Raw genomic sequence first — 19771 nt, forward strand, 5'->3', positions numbered from 1 at the left:
TCTGTGTTGAGGTTATGTTGTGTGTTGAGGTTATGTTGTGTGTTGAGGTTATGTTGTGTGTGTTGAGGTTATGTTGTGTGTGTTGAGGTTATGTTGTGTGTGTTGAGGTTATGTTGTGTGTGTTGAGGTTATGTTGTGTGTGTTGAGGTTATGTTGTGTGTTGAGGTTATGTTGTGTGTGTTGAGGTTATGTTGTTGTGTGTTGAGGTTCTGTTGTCTGTGTTGAGGTTATGTTGTGTGTTGAGGTTCTGTTGTCTGTGTTGAGGTTATGTTGTGTGTGTTGAGGTTCTGTTGTGTTTATTGAGGTTCTGTTGTGTGCGTTGAGGTTCTGTTGTGTGCGTTGAGGTTCTGTTGTCTGTGTTGAGGTTATGTTGTGTGTGTTGAGGTTATGTTGTGTGTGTTGAGGTTATGTTGTGTGTGTTGAGGTTATGTTGTGTGTGTTGAGGTTATGTTGTGTGTGTTGAGGTTATGTTGTGTGTTGAGGTTATGTTGTCTGTGTTGAGGTTATGTTGTGTGTTGAGGTTATGTTGTGTGTTGAGGTTATGTTGTGTGTGTTGAGGTTATGTTGTGTGTGTTGAGGTTATGTTGTGTGTGTTGAGGTTATGTTGTGTGTGTTGAGGTTATGTTGTGTGTTGAGGTTATGTTGTGTGTGTTGAGGTTATGTTGTTGTGTGTTGAGGTTCTGTTGTCTGTGTTGAGGTTATGTTGTGTGTTGAGGTTCTGTTGTCTGTGTTGAGGTTATGTTGTGTGTGTTGAGGTTCTGTTGTGTTTATTGAGGTTCTGTTGTGTGCGTTGAGGTTCTGTTGTGTGCGTTGAGGTTCTGTTGTCTGTGTTGAGGTTATGTTGTGTGCGTTGAGGTTCTGTTGTGTGCGTTGAGGTTCTGTTGTCTGTGTTGAGGTTATGTTGTGTGTGTTGAGGTTATGTTGTGTGTGTTGAGGTTATGTTGTGTTTGTTGAGGTTCTGTTGTCTGTGTTGAGGTTATGTTGTGTGTGTTGAGGTTATGTTGTGTGTTGAGGTTATGTTGTGTGTGTTGAGGTTATGTTGTGTGTGTTGAGGTTATGTTGTGTGTTGAGGTTATGTTGTGTGTGTTGAGGTTATGTTGTTGTGTGTTGAGGTTATGTTGTGTTTGTTGAGGTTCTGTTGTCTGTGTTGAGGTTATGTTGTGTGTTGAGGTTATGTTGTGAGTTGAGGTTATGTTGTGTGTTGAGGTTATGTTGTGTGTGTTGAGGTTATGTTGTGTTTGTTGAGGTTCTGTTGTGTGTGTTGAGGTTCTGTTGTCTGTGTTGAGGTTCTGTTGTGTGCGTTGAGGTTCTGTTGTGTGTGTTGAGGTTATGTTGTGTTTGTTGAGGTTCTGTTGTGTTTATTGAGGTTCTGTTGTCTGTGTTGAGGTTATGTTGTGTGTGTTGAGGTTATGTTGTGTGTGTTGAGGTTATGTTGTTGTGTGTTGAGGTTCTGTTGTCTGTGTTGAGGTTATGTTGTGTGTTGAGGTTCTGTTGTCTGTGTTGAGGTTCTGTTGTGTTTATTGAGGTTCTGTTGTGTGCGTTGAGGTTATGTTGTTGTGTGTTGAGGTTCTGTTGTCTGTGTTGAGGTTATGTTGTGTGTTGAGGTTCTGTTGTCTGTGTTGAGGTTCTGTTGTGTGTGTTGAGGTTATGTTGTGTGTGTTGAGGTTATGTTGTGTGCGTTGAGGTTCTGTTGTGTGCGTTGAGGTTCTGTTGTCTGTGTTGAGGTTATGTTGTGTGTGTTGAGGTTATGTTGTGTGTGTTGAGGTTATGTTGTTGTGTGTTGAGGTTCTGTTGTCTGTGTTGAGGTTATGTTGTGTGTTGAGGTTCTGTTGTCTGTGTTGAGGTTCTGTTGTGTTTATTGAGGTTATGTTGTGTGTGTTGAGGTTCTGTTGTGTTTATTGAGGTTCTGTTGTGTGCGTTGAGGTTCTGTTGTGTGCGTTGAGGTTCTGTTGTCTGTGTTGAGGTTATGTTGTGTGTGTTGAGGTTATGTTGTGTGTGTTGAGGTTATGTTGTGTGTGTTGAGGTTATGTTGTGTGTGTTGAGGTTATGTTGTGTGTGTTGAGGTTATGTTGTGTGTTGAGGTTATGTTGTCTGTGTTGAGGTTATGTTGTGTGTTGAGGTTATGTTGTGTGTTGAGGTTATGTTGTGTGTGTTGAGGTTATGTTGTGTGTGTTGAGGTTATGTTGTGTGTGTTGAGGTTATGTTGTGTGTGTTGAGGTTATGTTGTGTGTTGAGGTTATGTTGTGTGTGTTGAGGTTATGTTGTTGTGTGTTGAGGTTCTGTTGTCTGTGTTGAGGTTATGTTGTGTGTTGAGGTTCTGTTGTCTGTGTTGAGGTTATGTTGTGTGTGTTGAGGTTCTGTTGTGTTTATTGAGGTTCTGTTGTGTGCGTTGAGGTTCTGTTGTGTGCGTTGAGGTTCTGTTGTCTGTGTTGAGGTTATGTTGTGTGCGTTGAGGTTCTGTTGTGTGCGTTGAGGTTCTGTTGTCTGTGTTGAGGTTATGTTGTGTGTGTTGAGGTTATGTTGTGTGTGTTGAGGTTATGTTGTGTTTGTTGAGGTTCTGTTGTCTGTGTTGAGGTTATGTTGTGTGTGTTGAGGTTATGTTGTGTGTTGAGGTTATGTTGTGTGTGTTGAGGTTATGTTGTGTGTGTTGAGGTTATGTTGTGTGTTGAGGTTATGTTGTGTGTGTTGAGGTTATGTTGTTGTGTGTTGAGGTTATGTTGTGTTTGTTGAGGTTCTGTTGTCTGTGTTGAGGTTATGTTGTGTGTTGAGGTTATGTTGTGTGTTGAGGTTATGTTGTGTGTTGAGGTTATGTTGTGTGTGTTGAGGTTATGTTGTGTTTGTTGAGGTTCTGTTGTGTGTGTTGAGGTTCTGTTGTCTGTGTTGAGGTTCTGTTGTGTGCGTTGAGGTTCTGTTGTGTGTGTTGAGGTTATGTTGTGTTTGTTGAGGTTCTGTTGTGTTTATTGAGGTTCTGTTGTCTGTGTTGAGGTTATGTTGTGTGTGTTGAGGTTATGTTGTGTGTGTTGAGGTTCTGTTGTGTGTGTTGAGGTTCTGTTGTGTGCGTTGAGTTTCTGTTGTGTGTGTTGAGGTTATGTTGTGTGTGTTGAGGTTATGTTGTGTGTGTTGAGGTTATGTTGTGTGTGTTGAGGTTCTGTTGTGTGCGTTGAGGTTCTGTTGTGTGCGTTGAGGTTCTGTTGTGTGCGTTGAGGTTCTGTTGTGTGTGTTGAGGTTATGTTGTGTGTGTTGAGGTTATGTTGTGTGTGTTGAGGTTCTGTTGTGTGTGTTGAGGTTCTGTTGTGTGTGTTGAGGTTATGTTGTGTGTGTTGAGGTTCTGTTGTGTTTATTGAGGTTCTGTTGTCTGTGTTGAGGTTATGTTGTGTGTGTTGAGGTTATGTTGTGTGTGTTGAGGTTATGTTGTGTGTGTTGAGGTTCTGTTGTGTGCGTTGAGGTTCTGTTGTGTGCGTTGAGGTTCTGTTGTGTAAGTTGAGGTTCTGTTGTCTGTGTTGAGGTTCTGTTGTGTGTGTTGAGGTTCTGTTGTGTGTGTTGAGGTTCTGTTGTGTGTGTTGAGGTTCTGTTGTGTGCGTTGAGGTTCTGTTGTGTGCGTTGAGGTTCTGTTGTCTGTGTTGAGGTTCTGTTGTGTGTGTTGAGGTTATGTTGTGTGTGTTGAGGTTATGTTGTGTGTGTTGAGGTTATGTTGTGTGTGTTGAGGTTCTGTTGTCTGTGTTGAGGTTATGTTGTGTGTGTTGAGGTTATGTTGTGTGTGTTGAGGTTCTGTTGTCTGTGTTGAGGTTATGTTGTGTGTGTTGAGGTTATGTTGTGTGTGTTGAGGTTATGTTGTGTGTGTTGAGGTTCTGTTGTGTTTATTGAGGTTCTGTTGTCTGTGTTGAGGTTATGTTGTGTGTGTTGAGGTTATGTTGTGTGTGTTGAGGTTATGTTGTGTGTGTTGAGGTTCTGTTGTGTGCGTTGAGGTTCTGTTGTCTGTGTTGAGGTTATGTTGTGTGTGTTGAGGTTATGTTGTGTGTGTTGAGGTTATGTTGTGTGTGTTGAGGTTATGTTGTGTGTGTTGAGGTTCTGTTGTGTGTGTTGAGGTTATGTTGTGTTTATTGAGGTTCTGTTGTCTGTGTTGAGGTTATGTTGTGTGTGTTGAGGTTATGTTGTGTGTTGAGGTTATGTTGTGTGTGTTGAGGTTATGTTGTGTGTTTTGAGGTTATGTTGTGTGTGTTGAGGTTATGTTGTGTGTGTTGAGGTTATGTTGTGTGTGTTGAGGTTATGTTGTGTGTGTTGAGGTTCTGTTGTGTGTGTTGAGGTTATGTTGTGTTTGTTGAGGTTCTGTTTTGTGTGTTGAGGTTCTGTTGTCTGTGTTGAGGTTATGTTGTGTGTTGAGGTTATGTTGTGTTTGCTGTTTCAGGAGCTGTTGTGTGTGTTGAGGTTATGTTGTGTGTGTGTTGAGGTTATGTTGTGTGTGTGTTGAGGTTATGTTGTGTGTGTGTGTGTTGAGGTTATGTTGTGTTTGTTGAGGTTCTGTTTTGTGTGTTGAGGTTATGTTGTGTGTTGAGGTTATGTTGTGTGTTGAGGTTATGTTGTGTGTGTGTTGAGGTTCTGTTGTGTGTGTGTTGAGGTTATGTTGTGTGTGTGTGTGTGTGTGTGTGTGTGTTGAGGTTATGTTGTGTTTGTTGAGGTTCTGTTTTGTGTGTTGAGGTTATGTTGTGTGTGTTGAGGTTATGTTGTGTGTGTTGAGGTTATGTTGTCTGTGTTGAGGTTATGTTGTGTGTGTGTTGAGGTTATGTTGTGTGTGTGTTGAGGTTCTGTTGTGTGTGTGTTGAGGTTATGTTGTGTGTGTGTGTGTGTGTGTTGAGGTTATGTTGTGTTTGTTGAGGTTCTGTTTTGTGTGTTGAGGTTATGTTGTGTGTGTTGAGGTTATGTTGTGTGTGTTGAGGTTATGTTGTCTGTGTTGAGGTTATGTTGTGTGTTGAGGTTATGTTGTGTGTGTTGAGGTTATGTTGTGTGTGTTGAGGTTATGTTGTGTGTGTTGAGGTTATGTTGTGTGTGTTGAGGTTATGTTGTGTGTTGAGGTTATGTTGTGTGTGTTGAGGTTATGTTGTGTGTGTTGAGGTTATGTTGTGTGTGTTGAGGTTATGTAGTGTGTGTTGAGGTTCTGTTGTCTGTGTTGAGGTTCTGTTGTCTGTGTTGAGGTTCTGTTGTGTGTGTTGAGGTTCTGTTGTGTTTATTGAGGTTCTGTTGTCTGTGTTGAGGTTATGTTGTGTGTGTTGAGGTTATGTTGTGTGTGTTGAGGTTATGTTGTGTGTGTTGAGGTTATGTTGTCTGTGTTGAGGTTCTGTTGTGTTTATTGAGGTTCTGTTGTCTGTGTTGAGGTTATGTTGTGTGTGTTGAGGTTATGTTGTGTGTGTTGAGGTTATGTTGTGTGTGTTGAGGTTATGTTGTGTGTGTTGAGGTTATGTTGTCTGTGTAGAGGTTATGTTGTGTGTTGAGGTTATGTTGTGTGTTGAGGTTATGTTGTGTGTGTTGAGGTTATGTTGTGTGTGTTGAGGTTCTGTTGTCTGTGTTGAGGTTATGTTGTGTGTTGAGGTTATGTTGTGTGTGTTGAGGTTATGTTGTTGTGTGTTGAGGTTCTGTTGTGTGTGTTGAGGTTATGTTGTGTGTTGAGGTTATGTTGTGTGTTGAGGTTATGTTGTGTGTGTTGAGGTTATGTTGTCTGTGTTGAGGTTATGTTGTGTGTTGAGGTTATGTTGTGTGTTGAGGTTATGTTGTGTGTGTTGAGGTTCTGTTGTCTGTGTTGAGGTTCTGTTGTCTGTGTTGAGGTTATGTTGTGTGTTGAGGTTATGTTGTGTGTGTTGAGGTTATGTTGTTGTGTGTTGAGGTTCTGTTGTGTGTGTTGAGGTTATGTTGTGTGTTGAGGTTATGTTGTGTGTGTTGAGGTTATGTTGTCTGTGTTGAGGTTATGTTGTGTGTTGAGGTTATGTTGTGTGTTGAGGTTATGTTGTCTGTGTTGAGGTTCTGTTGTCTGTGTTGAGGTTATGTTGTGTGTGTTGAGGTTATGTAGTGTGTGTTGAGGTTATGTTGTCTGTGTTGAGGTTATGTTGTGTTTATTGAGGTTCTGTTGTGTGTTGAGGTTATGTTGTGTGTGTTGAGGTTATGTTGTGTGTGTTGAGGTTATGTTGTGTGTGTTGAGGTTCTGTTGTCTGTGTTGAGGTTATGTTGTGTGTGTTGAGGTTATGTTGTGTGTGTTGAGGTTATGTTGTGTGTTGAGGTTATGTTGTCTGTGTTGAGGTTATGTTGTGTGTTGAGGTTATGTTGTGTGTGTTGAGGTTATGTTGTGTGTGTTGAGGTTATGTTGTGTGTGTTGAGGTTCTGTTGTCTGTGTTGAGGTTATGTTGTGTGTGTTGAGGTTATGTTGTGTGTTGAGGTTATGTTGAGGTTATGTTGTGTGTGTTGAGGTTATGTTGTCTGTGTTGAGGTTATGTTGTGTGTTGAGGTTATGTTGTGTGTGTTGAGGTTATGTTGTGTGTGTTGAGGTTATGTTGTGTGTGTTGAGGTTATGTTGTGTGTGTTGAGGTTATGTTGTGTGTGTTGAGGTTATGTTGTGTGTGTTGAGGTTATGTTGTGTGTGTTGAGGTTATGTTGTGTGTGTTGAGGTTATGTTGTGTGTTGAGGTTATGTTGTGTGTGTTGAGGTTATGTTGTGTGTGTTGAGGTTATGTTGTGTGTGTTGAGGTTATGTTGTGTGTTGAGGTTATGTTGTGTGTTGAGGTTATGTTGTGTGTGTTGAGGTTATGTTGTGTGTGTTGAGGTTATGTTGTGTGTTGAGGTTATGTTGTGTGTGTTGAGGTTATGTTGTGTGTGTTGAGGTTATGTTGTGTGTGTTGAGGTTATGTTGTGTGTTGAGGTTATGTTGTGTGTGTTGAGGTTATGTTGTGTGTTGAGGTTATGTTGTGTGTGTTGAGGTTATGTTGTCTGTGTTGAGGTTATGTTGTGTGTGTTGAGGTTATGTTGTGTGTGTTGAGGTTATGTTGTGTGTGTTGAGGTTATGTTGTGTGTTGAGGTTATGTAGTGTGTGTTGAGGTTATGTTGTCTGTGTTGAGGTTCTGTTGTGTGTGTTGAGGTTCTGTTGTGTGTGTTGAGGTTATGTTGTGTGTTGAGGTTATGTTGTGTGTGTTGAGGTTATGTTGTGTGTGTTGAGGTTATGTTGTCTGTGTTGAGGTTATGTTGTGTGTGTTGAGGTTATGTTGTGTGTGTTGAGGTTCTGTTGTGTGTGTTGAGGTTCTGTTGTGTGTGTTGAGGTTATGTTGTGTGTGTTGAGGTTCTGTTGTCTGTGTTGAGGTTCTGTTGTCTGTGTTGAGGTTATGTTGTGTGTGTTGAGGTTATGTTGTGTGTGTTGAGGTTATGTAGTGTGTGTTGAGGTTATGTTGTCTGTGTTGAGGTTCTGTTGTGTGTGTTGAGGTTCTGTTGTGTTTATTGAGGTTCTGTTGTCTGTGTTGAGGTTATGTTGTGTGTGTTGAGGTTATGTTGTGTGTGTTGAGGTTATGTTGTGTGTGTTGAGGTTCTGTTGTGTGTGTTGAGGTTATGTAGTGTGTTGAGGTTATGTAGTGTGTTGAGGTTATGTTGTGTGTGTTGAGGTTATGTTGTGTGTGTTGAGGTTATGTTGTGTGTGTTGAGGTTATGTTGTGTGTGTTGAGGTTCTGTTGTGTGTGTTGAGGTTCTGTTGTGTTTATTGAGGTTCTGTTGTCTGTGTTGAGGTTATGTTGTGTGTGTTGAGGTTATGTTGTGTGTGTTGAGGTTATGTTGTGTGTGTTGAGGTTATGTTGTCTGTGTTGAGGTTATGTTGTGTGTTGAGGTTATGTTGTGTGTGTTGAGGTTATGTTGTGTGTGTTGAGGTTATGTTGTGTGTGTTGAGGTTATGTTGTGTGTGTTGAGGTTATGTAGTGTGTGTTGAGGTTATGTTGTCTGTGTTGAGGTTATGTTGTGTGTGTTGAGGTTATGTTGTGTGTGTTGAGGTTATGTTGTGTGTGTTGAGGTTATGTAGTGTGTGTTGAGGTTATGTTGTCTGTGTTGAGGTTCTGTTGTGTGTGTTGAGGTTCTGTTGTGTTTATTGAGGTTCTGTTGTCTGTGTTGAGGTTATGTTGTGTGTGTTGAGGTTATGTTGTGTGTGTTGAGGTTATGTTGTGTGTGTTGAGGTTATGTTGTGTGTGTTGAGGTTATGTAGTGTGTGTTGAGGTTATGTTGTGTGTGTTGAGGTTATGTAGTGTGTGTTGAGGTTCTGTTGTGTTTATTGAGGTTCTGTTGTCTGTGTTGAGGTTATGTTCTGTGTTGAGGTTATGTTGTGTGTGTTGAGGTTCTGTTGTGTGTGTTGAGGTTCTGTTGTGTTTATTGAGGTTCTGTTGTGTGTGTTGAGGTTATGTTGTGTGTGTTGAGGTTATGTTGTGTGTGTTGAGGTTATGTTGTGTGTGTTGAGGTTATGTTGTGTGTGTTGAGGTTATGTAGTGTGTGTTGAGGTTATGTTGTCTGTGTTGAGGTTCTGTTGTGTGTGTTGAGGTTCTGTTGTGTGTGTTGAGGTTATGTTGTGTGTTGAGGTTATGTTGTGTGTGTTGAGGTTATGTTGTGTGTGTTGAGGTTATGTTGTCTGTGTTGAGGTTATGTTGTGTGTGTTGAGGTTATGTTGTGTGTGTTGAGGTTCTGTTGTGTGTGTTGAGGTTCTGTTGTGTGTGTTGAGGTTATGTTGTGTGTGTTGAGGTTCTGTTGTCTGTGTTGAGGTTCTGTTGTCTGTGTTGAGGTTATGTTGTGTGTGTTGAGGTTATGTTGTGTGTGTTGAGGTTATGTAGTGTGTGTTGAGGTTATGTTGTCTGTGTTGAGGTTCTGTTGTGTGTGTTGAGGTTCTGTTGTGTTTATTGAGGTTCTGTTGTCTGTGTTGAGGTTATGTTGTGTGTGTTGAGGTTATGTTGTGTGTGTTGAGGTTATGTTGTGTGTTGAGGTTATGTTGTCTGTGTTGAGGTTATGTTGTGTGTTGAGGTTATGTTGTGTGTGTTGAGGTTATGTTGTGTGTGTTGAGGTTATGTTGTGTGTGTTGAGGTTATGTTGTGTGTGTTGAGGTTATGTAGTGTGTGTTGAGGTTATGTTGTCTGTGTTGAGGTTCTGTTGTCTGTGTTGAGGTTATGTTGTGTGTGTTGAGGTTATGTTGTGTGTGTTGAGGTTATGTTGTGTGTGTTGAGGTTATGTAGTGTGTGTTGAGGTTATGTTGTCTGTGTTGAGGTTCTGTTGTGTGTGTTGAGGTTCTGTTGTGTTTATTGAAGTTCTGTTGTCTGTGTTGAGGTTATGTTGTGTGTGTTGAGGTTATGTTGTGTGTGTTGAGGTTATGTTGTGTGTGTTGAGGTTATGTTGTGTGTGTTGAGGTTATGTTGTGTGTTGAGGTTATGTTGTGTGTTGAGGTTATGTTGTGTGTGTTGAGGTTATGTTGTGTGTGTTGAGGTTATGTTGTGTGTGTTGAGGTTATGTTGTGTGCGTTGAGGTTCTGTTGTCTGTGTTGAGGTTATGTTGTGTGTGTTGAGGTTATGTTGTGTGTGTTGAGGTTATGTTGTGTGTGTTGAGGTTATGTTGTGTGTGTTGAGGTTATGTTGTGTGTTGAGGTTATGTTGTGTGTGTTGAGGTTATGTTGTTGTGTGTTGAGGTTATGTTGTGTGTGTTGAGGTTATGTTGTGTGTGTTGAGGTTATGTTGTGTGTGTTGAGGTTATGTTGTGTGTTGAGGTTATGTTGTGTGTGTTGAGGTTATGTTGTGTGTGTTATGTTGTGTGTGTTGAGGTTATGTTGTGTGTGTTGAGGTTATGTTGTGTGTGTTGAGGTTATGTTGTGTGTTGAGGTTATGTTGTGTGTGTTGAGGTTATGTTGTGTGTGTTGAGGTTATGTTGTGTGTTGAGGTTATGTTGTGTGTGTTGAGGTTATGTTGTGTGTGTTGAGGTTTTGTTGTGTGTTGAGGTTATGTTCTGTGTTGAGGTTATGTTGTGTGTGTTGAGGTTATGTTGTTGTGTGTTGAGGTTATGTTGTGTGTGTTGAGGTTATGTTGTGTGTTGAGGTTATGTTGTGTGTTGAGGTTATGTTGTGTGTGTTGAGGTTATGTTGTGTGTGTTGAGGTTATGTTGTGTTTGTTGAGGTTCTGTTGTGTGTGTTGAGGTTCTGTTGTGTGTGTTGAGGTTATGTTGTGTTTATTGAGGTTCTGTTGTGTGTGTTGAGGTTCTGTTGTGTTTGTTGAGGTTATGTTGTGTGTGTTGAGGTTATGTTGTGTTTGTTGAGGTTCTGTTTTGTGTGTTGAGGTTCTGTTGTGTGTTGAGGTTCTGTTGTGTGTTGAGGTTCTGTTGTGTGTGTTGAGGTTCTGTTGTGTGTGTTGAGGTTCTGTTGTGTGTGTTGAGGTTCTGTGGTGTGTGTTGAGGTTCTGCTGTGTGTGTTGAGGTTCAGTTGTGTTTGTTGAAGTTCTGTTGTGTGTGTTGAGGTTCTGTTGTGTGTGTTGAGGTTCTGTTGTGTTTGCTGTTTCAGGAGTTTGTGTGTGTTGAGCTCAGTTGTGTTTGTTGAGGTTCTGTTGTGTGTTGAGGTTCTGTTGTGTGTGTTGAGGTTCTGTTGTGTGTCTGTGTGTGTGTGTGTTGAGGTTCTGTTGTGTGTGTGTGTGTGTGTGTGTGTGTGTGTGTTGAGGTTCTTTTGTGTTTATTGAGGTTCTGATGTGTTTGCTGTTTCAGGAGGTTGTGTGTGTGTTGAGGTTATGTTGTGTGTGTTGAGGTTCTGTTGTGTGTGTTGAGGTTCTGTTGTGTGTGTTGAGGTTCTGTTGTGTGTGTTGAGGTTCTGTTGTGTGTATTGAGGTTCAGTTGTGTTTGTTGAGGTTCAGTTGTGTTTGTTGAAGTTCTGTTGTGTGTGTGTTGAGGTTCTGTTGTGTGTGTTGAGGTTCTGTTGTGTTTGCTGTTTCAGGAGGTTGTGTGTGTGTTGAGGTTATGTTGTGTGTGTTGAGGTTCTGTTGTGTGTGTTGAGGTTCTGTTGTGTTTGCTGTTTCAGGAGGTTCTGATGTGTGTGTGTTGAGGTTCTGTTGTGTGTTTTGATGTTCTGTTGTGTGTTTTGATGTTCTGTTGTGTGTGTGTGTGTGTGTGTGTGTGTGTGTATGTTGATATTCTGGTGTGTGTGTTTTGAGGTTGTGTGTGTGTTTCAGGAGCTTCTGTTGTGTGTGTGTGTGTTGAGGTTCTGTTGTGTGTGTGTTTCATTAGGTTCTGTTGTGTGTGTGTGTGTGTGTGTTTCAGTAGGTTGTGTGTGTTGAGGTTGTGTGTGTGTGTGTTGATGTTCTGTTGTGTGTGTGTGTTGAGGTTCTTTTGTGTGTGTGTGTGTGTGTGTGTGTGTGTGGTGTTTCAGGATGTTCTGTTGTTTGTTGAGAGGTTCTGCTGTGTGTGTTGAGGTTCAGTTGTGTTTTTTGAGGTTCTGTTTGTTTGTGTTGTTGGAGGAGGTTTCTGTTGATGTTCTGTTGTGTTTTCTCTTTCAGGAGGTTGTGTGTGTGTGTGTGTGTGTTGCAGGAGGTTCTGTTGTGTGTGTTGAGGTTCTGGTGTGTGTGTGTGTGTGTGTGTTGATGTTCTGTTGTGTGTGTTGCAGGAGGTTCTGTTGTGTGTGTGTGTGTGTGTGTGTGTTGATGTTCTGTTGTGTGTGTGTGTGTGTGTGTTGATGTTCTGTTGTGTGTGTGTGTGTGTTGATGTTCTGTTGTGTGTGTGTGTGTGTGTGTTGATGTTCTGTTGTGTGTGTGTGTTGATGTTCTGTTGTGTGTGTGTGTTGATGTTCTGTTGTGTGTGTGTGTTGATGTTCTGTTGTGTGTGTGTGTGTGTGTGTGTGGTGATGTTCTGTTGTGTGTGTGTGTGTGTGTTGATGTTCTGTTGTGTGTGTTGATGTTCTGTTGTGTGTGTTGATGTTCTGTTGTGTGTGTGTGTGTGTGTGTGTGTGTGTTGATGTTCTGTTGTGTGTGTGTGTGTGTTGATGTTCTGTTGTGTGTGTGTGTGTGTGTGTTGATGTTCTGTTGTGTGTGTGTTGCAGGAGGTTCTGTTGTGTGTGTGTGTGTGTGTTGAGGTTCTGTTGTGTGTGTGTTGCAGGAGGTTCTGTTGTGTGTGTGTGTGTGTGTGTGTGTTGATGTTCTGTTGTGTGTGTTGCAGGAGGTTCTGTTGTGTGTGTGTGTGTTGAGGTTCTGTTGTGTGTGTGTTGCAGGAGGTTCTGTTGTGTGTGTGTGTGTGTGTGTGTGTTGATGTTCTGTTGTGTGTGTGTGTGTGTGTGTTGATGTTCTGTTGTGTGTGTTGCAGGAGGTTCTGACCCTGCAGAGATGCGCTCCTCATGTGATTGTGCGCGGTCTGGTGCGGATCCGCTGTGTGCAGGAACTGGAGCGAGTTCTGGACTTCATGACCCGGAAGGGCCTGATCAACACGGGAGTTCTGCAGGTCAAGCGGCCCCTCCTGCCCGAGTCCCAGCACAACGTGAGCCACTGACACACACACACACACACACACACACACACACACACACACACACACACACACACACACACACTCACACACACACACACACACACACTCGCTCTGTTTGTCCCAGCACAACGTGAGCCGCTGACACACACACACACACACACACACACACTCGCTCTGTTTGTCTGTTTGTTTCACAGGAATGAGTGAGAATCTGGAGAATCATCGTTGAGAAGAACCAGAGTCACAAAGCTAATATCTGACAGTCATGAGAATTTACGGGAAAAATGTTTTTGATATTCATGAAAATAGTAAGAAGAAATCTTAGTTCTCACAGAACTCCTAAACCGCGAGGCAGTGCAGCATGTGTAGTGCATGAAACGTACTCGGTTACTAACGTAACCTCGGTTCTCTCTAGAGAGGGAACGAGTACTGCGTAATAGCTTTACGCTAGGGGAAAAACTCTTTTCCGCGAGATATTGAAGCCAAAAATTATCCTTAATTTTTTATTAATGTAAAACGCTTTGCAGCAGCAAGCAGACATAGGCGAAACAGCTCGCGCGCCTATTGGTTGCTCTTGCGGCAAATGCAGCAGCCTATCGAGAGAGACTCAGCGTGACGTAATGACCAATGGGGGCAATTCGCGCCCCATATCGTCACGTCCCGCCAGAAAAGGCGTGGTCTCACCCTATAAATATGCTCGTTAGGCTGATACAAGCTGGTTTTTATCACTGAAGCGAACCAGAGCGTATACCAAGCACGGCAAGATACGCAGTACTCGTTCCCTCTCTAGAGAGAACCGAGGTTACGTTAGTAACCGAGTACGTTCTCTTACGAGAGTATCTCTCGTACTGCGTAATAGCTTACGCTAGGGGAACACAATGCAACACGCCGTGCGTACAGGGATCCAACACCAAAGTCCCGGGGGCCGAAGCCCAGGGCTCATGTAGTGCATAATCACCATAAACTCACATAGAGTGGAGGAAGAGAGGCTGGAAGCGTCATTCCCTATAAAAAAGCACCCAGCGGGGCTATCATATGACAATAAAACGCGCAGCCAGGGTGAAAGCTTTCAGCCTGATCTGGGTGGCCATACGTGTGTCAACACTCATGGGGCTGCAGTAAACTCAGCATCTGGGCCGCACAGCGGGGCAGATAGCACTGAATTTTAGACCGCCAAAAGCTTAGCTTGTAAGGCGGGTACCTCCAGGTTATAGTATTTTATAAATGTAGACGGCGAGGCCCAGCCCGCGGCCGTACAGATATCTTGCAGGGAAACCCCGCTCGACCAAGTCCACGAAGAGGCCACGCCTCTCGTGGAGTGCGCCCTGACACCCAAGGGGCACTGTAGGCCCTTCGCAGAGTAAGCGAGCGCAATGGCATCCACTATCCATCTGGATAGGCTCTGTTTTGAGGCGGCGAGTCCCTTGGAACGCCCGCCAAACAAAACAAAAAGCTGCTCCGTCTGTCTGAAACCAGACGAGCGTGACACATAAGCTCTCAATGCCCTGACGGGGCAAAGGAGACTCGCGTCCTCCTCCTCACTGAGAACCGGAAGGGCGGACAGGGAAATTACCTGGGCCCTAAACGGTGTATTGAGGGATTTCGGGACATACCCGTGCTTGGGTTTGAGAATGACCTTCGAGTCATTAGGCCCAAACTCCATACACGACGCGCTTACTGAAAGCGCCTGTAAGTCCCCTATGCGCTTCACTGAAGCGAGAGCCATAAGAAACACTGTTTTGAACGACAGGTGTTTCATGTCCACCAGCTGGATTGGCTCGAACGGGGCGCCTTTCATGGCCTCCAGGACCGTGGAAAGGTCCCACGTCGGGACTGAAGGGGGCCTGGGAGGGTTCAGCCTCCGAGCTCCCCTAAGGAAACGCACGACTAAGTCGTTTTTCCCCAGCGACTGGCCAGACACCGGTTTTGCAAACGTTGCTATGGCCGCCACATATACTTTGAGCGTGGATGGGGTCCTGCCCTTATCCAGTAGCTCTTGAAGGAAGGAAAGCACTTCCGAAACCCCGCATTCCACAGGTGAAAAGCTCTGGGCTTGACACCATGCAGAGAAAACAGACCATTTCGAGGAGTAGAGCCGCCTGGTAGACGGAGCTCTAGCCTGCGCGATCGTGTTTAACACTCCTTCTGGGAGGCTAGCGGGTACCCGTTGATGGGCCATGCGTGCAGGGACCACAACCCCGGGCGAGGGTGCCAAATCGAGCCCTCTGCCTGAGAGAGGAGGTCTCTCCTCAATGGTACAGGCCATGGGGCAGTGCTGGTCAGCTGCATCAGGGCAGGGAACCACGTCTGGTTTGTCCAGAGCGGAGCTACGAGCAGCACTGGGCATCCGTTCTCCCTGATTCGTTCCAACACCTGAGGCAGGAGCGAGACAGGAGGAAAAGCATATAGGGGGCAGCGGGGCCAAACATGAGCCAGCGCGTCCTTGCTTTTCGAGAAAAACTCCGGGCAATGAGCGTTTTCGTGGGACGCGAATAGGTCCACCTGTGCTCTGCCGAACGTTTTCCACAGCAGCTGGACCGTCTGCGGGTGCAGCGACCATTCCCCTGCTGGAACCTTGTTCCTGGACAGTCTGTCTGGTCCCACATTCAGGTGACCAGGCACGTGCGCTGCTCTCAGTGAGAGCAGGTTGTGCTGAGCCCAGACCAGGAGGCGTTCCGTCAGCCTGTGAAGGTTTCGTGACCTGACGCCGCCCTGGCGATTTATGTATGCCACCACTGACATGTTGTCCGACCGGACCAAGACGTGGTGGCCTGTTACCTGGGGACAAAAACGCCGTAGCGCTTTGTCGACTGCTATCATCTCCAAGCAGTTTATGTGAAGGAGCTTTTCCCGTTCTGACCACAGGCCAGCTAGCGGTCTGCCCTCGAGCAGCGCTCCCCACCCCGAGGTGGAGACGTCCGTAGACACCACCTTCACACTCGAAGCGGTCCCCAGACTCACACCTGACTGATACCAGTCGGTTATTTTCCAAGGTTCCAGAGCTGAAACACACTGAAGGTCGACCCTGAGGCGAAACAGACCCGCTGTCCATGCCCTGGGTGGAACCCGCGCTTTCAGCCACATCTGCAGTGGGCGCATGCGGAGCAAGCCCAACTGGAGTACAGAGGCTGCTGAGGCCATCAGCCCCAGCATTTTCTGAAACCTTTTGAGCGGAACTATCGCGCCGTGGCGGAAGGATTTCACGCCGCGCTGAATATTTAGCACGCGCTCTGGTGACAGGCGTGCTGTCATGGACAGCGAGTCCAACACGGTTCCCAGAAAGGAAATTTTCTGACTGGGAGACAGTGAGCTCTTCGCCCAATTGACTGTGAGGCCCAGCTCCTCGAGGTGCTCGAGTAATGCGGCCCTGTGTTCTATGAGCTCCGATCGTGATCGAGCTAGAATCAGCCAATCGTCCAAGTAGTTCAGGACTCGCATGCCCTGAAGTCTCAGGGGTGCGAGCGCCGCGTCCATGCACTTCGTAAATGTACGAGGTGCTAGGGACAGGCCGAACGGCAGGACTGTGTATTGATATGCCTGGCCCTCGAAGGCGAATCTCAAGAATCGCCTGTGATGGGACGCTATTTGTATTTGGAAATAGGCGTCTTTCAGATCTATCGACATAAACCAGTCCCCGTGGCGCACTTGCGCGAGGATTTTCCTGGTCGTAAGCATTCTGAACTGGCGTTTGACAAGCACTCTGTTCAGCTGTCGTAGATCTAAAATGGGTCTGAGACCCCCATCCTTTTTCGGCACCAGAAAATATCTGCTGTGTAGGCCCCCTTCGCTCTGAGCCTGAGATAAAGGTTCTATAGCGCCTTTGCTCAGTAGTTTCGCTATCTCGGCTCGAAGTAGATGAGACACTTCGTTTTTCACCGTAGTTTCGACACGCGCCGTATAACGGCGCGGGCGTCGAGCGAATTGTAGCGAATAGCCTCTCTTTATAGTGTTCAGCACCCATTCTGATACCCCGGGAAGCTTTGACCACGCATCTGCGTGAATAGCTAGGGGCAGAATGAAATCCGGGCTCTGGTCGCGGCAAAACGGCAGCTCGAGAGCCCGGGCATACTGGGAACACAACACCGTGTTTACAGCGTTCGAGGCGGGGGGCGCGCTGATCACAGCGGGCGGCCTGACCGCGCTCAGCTTTTTTATGGCAGATTGTGCAGAAAAAGCGAGCGGGGGAGATCCCGTAGGAATCGGCGTGTCTGTGAGAAAATGTGGGCGCGGGGCTGCGGGCACATTTATTACACTGAAAACACTGTCGTTCATGGCCGACTGGATGTGTGTTGGTTTCGTTTTTACAGAAACCAAGGGACACGCAGCATGTAGTGTGAGCGGGCATGGTGACATGGGCGCGTTTACTACATTGTTTGCACAATCGACCGGAGTCGATTTTATTTGTGCTAGCCCTGCACCGTGGCGGGCTGTGTCTGTGTGTGTGAATGGGCACTGGGTGGGCATTCTTACAACACTTATAACACCATCGGCCGTGGCCGGAACACCAGAAAATGCACTCTTTATTGGATTTATCTGGGTAGCCGTAAAAACGGCTTTTGTGCGCAGGCAAAATACACTGGGACAGTCGCAATGTTTGGAACTGACCGAGCGAGAAGTTTTGGTGGAAATCCGGCCACAGCGGGATCTGAACACCGTCGCTTTCCTAGAATGGCTAGGAAGATTTTGAGGCCTCGGGCTTGATCTCAATCCTCGGCCGGGGCCCGCGCTGAGGGGGGCGGCGTCCAGCAGAGCGAGAGCGCGGTCTTTGGTCTCGGGCGTGGCGGCGCTGTGAAGCGGCGGCGGCAGGCGGTGCAGGCTGCGGCTGAGAACTGCGAGCAGACGGCTGTTTTGAGCGGCCTGCAGCGGAGCTCGAGCGCTTCGGAAGGAAGTGCTTCATGGCCTGCGAAGTCTTTTGCACCTCCATGAATCTGTCCGCGAAATCTTTGACGGCAGATCCGAAAAGGCCCGCTTGTGAAATGGGCGCGTCGAGGAACACAGAGCGCTCGGCTTCCGTCATCTCGGACAGCGTCAGCCATAAGTGTCTTTCAGCCACGGTGAGAGAGGTCATGTTTCGTCCTATGGCTTGTGCAGCGGCTTTAGTAGCGCGAAGAGCGAGGTCTGTAGCGCTTCTCAGGTCCGCCACGCAGATCGCTCCGGGTCCTTCTTCGTCCAATTTAAGGAGAAGGTCGGCTTGGTAGATCTGCAGGATAGCCATAGTGTGCAGCGCTGAAACTGCTTGCCCGGCGGCGGTGTAAGCGCGACCGTGCATGGTTGACATCACTCGGCAGGCTTTAGAAGGTAGCGTCGTGTGAGCGCGCCGTCCAGCGGAGGGCGGGCAGAGATGAGACGCTACAGCTGGTTCCACAGGAGGAACAGAAAGGTATCCTCTGTCCTTCGCGACATCCACCGAGGAGAAAGCAGCAGAGGCAGAGGTACGCAGCCTGGCGGAGAAGGGGGCGTTCCACGATTTAGTCACTTCCTCGTGAAGTTCGGGAGGAAGGGCGCGGGCCGCGATTTCGTCGGAGCCTCGTCATTTCCGAGAAAGCGTCCGTCCATTCTGTTGCGCGGCGGCTGCGCGGGCGCCTCCCAATCGAGGCCGATGCTTTCCACGGCCTGAGAGAGCAGACGCATCAGCTCAGTCTCAATGCCGGCTCTCTTACCAGTGGTCTGGCGGGAAACGCTAGCGGAGGGGAGGTCCACGGAGCTCGCCCAATCCTCACTATCGGATGCCAGAAGAGAACACGCCTCGGTGGGTTCGTCAAACTCGTGGATGGACGCGGCGGCAGGCGGCGGCCGTTGTCCGTCAGTGAGCGACTCGAGCGAAGCCGGCGGGCGAACCGGCGAGCTTTGGCGGGCTGGAGAAAGCTCGGGAGCGCGCTGGTCGCGGCGCTTCTTGCGGCGCGGCACCACGGCGGGCTGCGGTGAAGGCTCGGAGAATGATGCCAGGCGAGTCCTCAGAGTCACCATGGGCAAAAGCTCGCAATGAGGGCATCCGCCGTCATCGAGCGCGAGAGCCGCGTGATCCTCACCCAGGCAGGAAACACAGATGACGTGCCGGTCTCCGTCGCTGAGCGGGGCGCGGCACGAGCCACAGGAAGGCATCTTTAAAAAGACGCAGCTCTTTTTGTGAGAGAAGTGTGAGTCGCGTCAAGTAAGCGAGCAAACACTCTCAACAGAGTAAATACACACAGAGTATGAAAGGATATAGAACGCCGGAAAGCGCAGCAGGTACGGCAGTTGAAGGCGGCGAGGCCAGCGACTCCAGAGCTCGTCCCGCTGAAAGGCTTGCTTCGACGGCGCGGCTTCTCACTCCGGATCCAGCGATGCGTGTGCGTCGCTGAAGAGATAAAAACCAGCTTGTATCAGCCTAACGAGCATATTTATAGGGTGAGACCACGCTCCTTCTGGCGGGACGTGACGATATGGGCGCGAATTGCCCCCATTGGTCATTACGTCACGCAGAGTCTCTCTCGATAGGCTGCTGCATTTGCTGCAGAGCAACCAATAGGCGCGCGAGCTGTTTCGCCTATGTCTGCTTGCTGCTGCAAAGCGTTTTACATTAATAAAAAGTTAAGGATAATTTTTGGCTTCAATATCTCGCGGAAAAGAGTTTTTCCCCTAGCGTAAAGCTATTACGCAGTACGAGAGATACTCTCGTAAGAGAACCAATGTTGTGAAGTGTCTGGGTCACACGTTTACACAGAAAAACATGGAGAAGCAGTGCAGTGAAAAACCCTTCTGAGTGAACAGCCTGTTAAACGTCTTCCGTGAGATTCACATTAAGTGTGTGTGTGTGTGTGTGTGTGTGTGTGTGTGTGTGTGTGTGTGTGTGTGTGTGTGAGCAGAAGGTCCTGGTCATCGGCGCCGGTGCTGCGGGTCTCGCTGCTGCTCGCCAGCTCCAGAACTTCGGCATGCAGGTATGACACACACACACACACTCTCACACTCTTCTAACCCTAATCAATGGAGTGTGCAGCTTTTTATTTCTTAAACAGCCATGTAGGAAGTGACACATCATGGCCATATTCCCGGATGATGTGAAGATTCCTCAGGCTCAGACTGTGAGAGGATGGTTGGGAGGTGTGTGTGTGTTCACACCTGTGTGTGTGTGTGTCTTGACTGTGAGAGGATGGTTGGGAGGTGTGTGTGTATTCACACCTGTGTGTGTGTGTGTGTCTTGACTGTGAGAGGATGGTTGGGAGGTGTGTGTGTGTTCACACCTGTGTGTGTGTGTGTCTTGACTGTGAGAGGATGGTTGGGAGGTGTGTGTGTGTTCACACCTGTGTGTGTGT

At 46.6% G+C, this 19771-nt stretch overlaps 1 protein-coding gene across 2 annotated transcripts in view; it reads left to right on the forward strand.

Moving 5' to 3' along the window:
* Positions 1–19475, forward strand: part of LOC130076375 (lysine-specific histone demethylase 2-like) — a 28613-nt gene extending 9138 nt beyond the window's left edge. The window contains exons 10-11 of one of the 2 annotated variants that reach the window (XM_056241439.1): positions 12318–12488; positions 19328–19475. In XM_056241439.1, the coding sequence (XP_056097414.1) occupies positions 12318–12488; positions 19328–19402 (246 nt within the window). In that variant the 3' untranslated portion in view covers positions 19403–19475. Of the gene's footprint in view, positions 1–12317; positions 12489–19324 lie in introns of both variants that reach the window. The other variant, XM_056241438.1, reaches the window with a different exon arrangement.
* Positions 19476–19771: the final 296 nt, after the last annotated feature.

This window comes from Rhinichthys klamathensis, unplaced genomic scaffold, assembly GCF_029890125.1.
Source record: "Rhinichthys klamathensis goyatoka isolate OS25496 unplaced genomic scaffold, OSU_Roscu_1.1 h1tg000643l_1, whole genome shotgun sequence".
Classification (NCBI taxonomy): domain Eukaryota; kingdom Metazoa; phylum Chordata; class Actinopteri; order Cypriniformes; family Leuciscidae; genus Rhinichthys; species Rhinichthys klamathensis.